This window comes from Silurus meridionalis, chromosome 24 (assembly GCF_014805685.1).
Source record: "Silurus meridionalis isolate SWU-2019-XX chromosome 24, ASM1480568v1, whole genome shotgun sequence".
Classification (NCBI taxonomy): Eukaryota; Metazoa; Chordata; class Actinopteri; order Siluriformes; family Siluridae; genus Silurus; species Silurus meridionalis.
The window spans coordinates 4,546,473-4,551,472 of NC_060907.1; the positions used below are offsets into that span (position 1 = coordinate 4,546,473).

Below are 5,000 nucleotides of genomic sequence, written 5' to 3' on the forward strand. Positions count from 1 at the left end.
CCTTTAAATAAAAAACACTATTAACAGTTTTTCTTGTCTGTCATTTGGCGTGAGAAATAATTTTCTGAGGTAAAATCTTCATCTTCTCGTGAGGTGAGTCTGTAAAAATTCTTATCCAATCAGTGTCATTGACGGAAACTCCTATAGCCAATCACAGCGCTTGTGGGCGGGGCTTTTTTCTGTCTGGCTTTTGGCGCGAGAAATTATTTTCTTATGAAATCATCATCTCGTGAGGTGAGTCTGGTGATACTGATCTCATTATTTCTCTTATATTTCTTTAAGATTCCGGAGTTAATATGAATTATTGATGTTAATTTACACTTATTTTAGTGTAGAACGTGATTTATTAAAGTTTTTGGAGCCTCTTTAACTCTGTACCGGCGTCGTTAAGGGAAACTCGTACGAGTCCTAAATGACTCGATGTTGAAGTGCACTTTATACGGTAAAAATAATAATAATAATAATAATGATTTTTTCGGGCTTGGGACCGGCACTAAGAGTGCACTGGATTGTAAAACCCTAATGGCTGGGTTTGGTTCTCTGACCGGGACTCGAACCCGGGCCGCAGCGGTGAGAGCACCGAATCATAACCACTAGACCACCAGAGAACGCAAATAATATTTTACTACTAATTGATACATTTTATATAATAAAAAAGTTATTAAATAAAAAACATCAAAACTGTACATTTACATTTGAATATATGTTTTAAATCGGTGGTCCCCAACCTTTCTTTTTTCAGGGACCGGTTTAATGTTCGACAATTTTTTCACGGACCGACCTTTAGAGTGTGGCGGATAATAAATACACAAAATAAAATTATATTTTGCAGTCTGCGGTCAGGGGGTTGGGCAGGGTTCCTACAGGTTTCTTCAAGTTAAATTCAAGTCTTTTTAAGACTTTTTTAAGACCATTTATATAAAAAATTAATACCTATTTCATGTCCCTACAATGCAAAGAAAAACAAAATCCTTGAACTTGTGTTCATTTATTTTTCAAATGTGGAATGGGTAAAAGAAAAGCCAAGCAGAGTGAAAAATAAAAACATTTCAGTAGGCCACAAGAAAGTTTGCCGAACAATGTTAAGTTGTTTTTTAACAAGCTATCTACTTATTCCATGCTGGGAATATGGGGAACTGAGAGACCCCTGAACAATAAACATCGAAAATAAGAACTCAACAATAAATTAAATTAAATTAAATTAAGAAACAGTCAACTCCTTAGCTCTTCAATCAGGGCAGCAATGTCTTTATCAAGGACAGCCAGTTCCGTCAACTTCTCCTTATGGCCTCTCCGCAAGAGGTTGGACCTGGAGATCAGGTCAGCCATCTTGCTTCCTGCCTTCCTTTCAGCCTCCTCAGCCAGCCTGTCCGCATCCCTAGCCAGACCCCCACACACCTCTTGTATGCGTCTCCTCTTCACCTTTAGCTCCTGAAGACAGTCCTCTGCCTCTTTCCTCTTAAGAGCCTGGGATTTTGCCTCCCTTTTCTTTCTCTCAGTCTCAAGATGGGCACGATATCTAGTCCTAGCTCTTGCTACACTCTCAAGTAGCGCTTTACTGAGTGGAACCTAGGTATAAGATTGGGAAAAGAGAACCAGAGTCAATGACAAACTCAAGAAGCCAACTTCAACAGACATGTTGATTCTGTCAACTTTTAAGTCAAAAGCATTTTACTAGTCCAGGCAGGGGTCATTCTTACCTGGGTAACACCTCCGTGTTGTGTAATATAATCACACACCAGCCTCCGTGTGACCACAGTGTCCTCTTTAATATTGTCTGACTCCACCTCTTTGTTGATAGAGAATCCACGTTCAGCTGTAGCTTGGCCGTGGGAAAGGATGGGCAACTTCTTGCAGAAGCCCCACAGCTCTGGATAAGGTTCCATGGCACTCCTCAGGAAGATGTCCAGCCTCTTCCGCATGGGAGGAAAGGAGAGAAAAGCCTCACTCCGGCTCTCCAAGGATAGAAAACTGTCAAAGTGCTGCAGTATGACATCTCCTATGACAAAACAGATGAGAAAATATGCGGGGAAAAAGAAATTAGGCTATAGGGCATTACCAGCCAATCAGGTTTAGGATAAATTCATGTGTAGCCTATGATTTCCCTTTCTTATTCCTACCCGCAGAAGTATCAGTTAGGTCTCTGTACATTACTGATGGATCCAGGCACACCATCTGCCTAACAGTCAGATACTTGAGGGGGCTCTTGTCCTGCACTTTCCTAATGATGCTACACAGTCCCTGCATGCACTCTCTCCTGAACTCTAGCACCCTGAGCTCTGCACCTTTGATGCTCTAGAGAGAGGTAGCCATGAATATAGAACATGTCTTCAATGACCTGGTTCAGCCTAACCATTTGTAAAATGACCTTTTTAAACCATCACACTACCTTAAGGACTGACTCTGCACCTAGACCAATGCAGATGTCTTGTGGGCTGAGCCAGATGGTCTTGTCTGTGACATCCAATTTGGTCAGCTGCAGGGCACTGATATCATGGAGGACTTCTCTCTTTATAAAGCGTCTGAGTAGACTCTGTCAAAAGACAAACACAAAAATGTCCGGTGCAGCACATTAATCACCGACATTAAATTGTCTGATTTTGATGCACAATGTATCCACTATTTTTTACACATACTAACCACAAACTCTACATTGTCAAAACATATCAGTGGTGATTATAATGTTAGAGAGCAACTCACCCCCCCTACCAGAGTTTTACTGCACCTACATTTCTGATTTGAAAAATGCGGCAAAAGGAGGCGTTGCCTAGCAGACCGAGGGACGCGCGCGGGGGGGCTCAACACTTCCTTGCTATTCCAACTCGCTACGAAGGTGTGGCCGAGACTGGGCGTATTTTATACTCCACAGTAGTGATGCCCGATACAAATTCAAGTACTGTACAGTGTAAAGTTTTAACCTGAAGAGGGCACCACACTAACGGTTTTTGGTAGAAAGTTTACTAAAATGTACTAAAATACCAAAAATAATTACCAGACATGTAGACATCAATATTAAACACTTATTTATACAGTTTATCAGCAAAGAAAAATTATTTGGGGGTAAGTTGCACTTTAAGTAAATTATTACCATCATCACCTCAGTCAGGTCCTTCGGAAAGAATGGAAGCACAGGCTCATCTGTCTGATATTTTTTCAGGAAGGGAGTGAAGGTCCTGGCGAGTGCCATGTAGAACTGCAATTTGGCCAAGATCAGTGGATCCTTCATGGCTGCTGCAACTGTGTCATAAGATGCTAACAGAGAGAGGCAGACAGAAAGGCAGGACATTTCAACTTAGCCATATATTACAAAAACTATGACACACCAGGCCACACCAGCACCAGGGTTAGGACACAGTCACAGACCTATTCACTGCATTTAAGAACGGCCTACCTGTTCCAGGGTTCGAGAGTTTCTTTGATTTCATGGCTTCCATGTACAAGAGCAGTGATGGCCAGACTTCCAGGGCTCTCTCCACAACCGGAAGGTTTTCCACCCAACAATGGGCACAGAAAGAAAGGGGGAACACAGTAGACTTGGTTACTGTGATGTAATCCTCTCTCCTGGTAGGCACATTGAAGAACAATGTGTGCATTGCTTTCAGCAATTTGTCCAACTGCCATGCTGTGAACCCACACTTGAAACCGTTGTGTAGCGTGTGTAGGCCACAGATTCCCACACAAATGAGCTGAGCACCTGAAGATTTCATTGCAAAACTTAATATTAGAAAACAAAATCATATTTTATATCACATGGAGATGGTTTTGAACTGCATATGTTGCACCCATGCATCAATTTTTGCTCTGTAGCAATATGATTGTTTGTTCAATGTAAAGTGCACTACAAATAAAATGCATTATTATAATTATTAATAGATCACACTCACCCACAAACAGTAATAGCATTCTAAACTGCTCACCTCCATACTGCTCAGCGTGATCTTTCTGGAAAAGGTCGAAGAGTTTCCAATTCACACTGGGCCCATCCATTGAAATGGACACCAAGTCCCTGAGGTTCAGTCTGTCCATACATTCCTGAGAAAAAAAGGGTTGCATTTGATTACTCAAATAAGAGGCCTGGATGAGCACATATTGTTAAGGGAAATAACTAATTAGTCATGTAATATTGCAGTTACAGAAGAGTATATGCACACAAGTTGAGTCTATCAATATAAATTGATGAGCTTTTAAAGTAAACAATGATTATCCTTACTTTGAGAGGCGACAGCAGGTCTTGTGCAGTGGAATGTCCCATAAACTGAGAGCCCAGATATCTGGACTGAACCTGTTCCTCGTTCCAGAAGCGGACGTGCACATCCAGCTGTTTGTTTTTCGTAGTCTCGTTGAGACTCTCATCAAACATAAGAACGAACGGCGATTTGTTGACTTTGGACACCAGTTCTTCTTTGATGTGAATAGCTAAACCAAACTTGGCTATGTAAGCTGTTTTGTCGGGACCGCAAGTAAACGTTTTAGCGATGTCGGAGTCAGGGAACATGCACTTGAAAAGCTCTGAGATACCCTCATTTCCATTGTAGGACTGGTGTTTAGCGATTGTTTGTGTGGACCCAAAAGCTGTGCGCAGATCCACTCTAGTTGCGGCCGTAGCTGGAGGGTCTGCAGTGCTAGCAGCAAGCTGGCTAACATTAGCTCCTGTTGCCACTTCAGGCACATTAGCAGATAGCTGGCTAACATTAGTTGGTTGAAACACGCACGCGATGGAAGGAGTTTGTTTTTTTCCATTGAGAGCGTTTATGTGCTTGGACGACTTGGCATGAGACTCTAATGCCTTTATTCCCATTGTACCTATCCTTTTTTTGCATATGGTGCAGAACCCCTCAAAAACGTTGTTGTCCACTGGTTTTAATCAATGACGAAAGGAGTTTTTATCAAGCCACGCTTCATTAAATTTACATTTCCCCATAACCTCAGAATGAAATTGGTAGCTAGCTAACGTTAAAACAAACTTAAAAATATAACTGCGTGCGTCAGTCAACCTTTCC

General features: G+C 41.7%; 1 protein-coding gene across 1 annotated transcript; it reads right to left on the reverse strand.

Annotated features, from left to right (window-relative positions):
• Positions 1–1,086: 1,086 nt before the first annotated feature.
• LOC124378393 lies at positions 1,087–3,533 on the reverse strand. The gene is made up of 6 exons (XM_046838060.1): positions 3,392–3,533; positions 3,098–3,252; positions 2,390–2,533; positions 2,121–2,295; positions 1,701–1,999; positions 1,087–1,569 (listed from the first exon to the last, which is right to left on the reverse strand). Exons 1-6 carry the CDS (start codon positions 3,432–3,434, stop codon positions 1,213–1,215), a joined length of 1,173 nt encoding a protein of 390 aa, XP_046694016.1. The 5' UTR covers positions 3,435–3,533; the 3' UTR covers positions 1,087–1,212.
• Between the last annotated feature and the right edge of the window lie 1,467 nt (positions 3,534–5,000).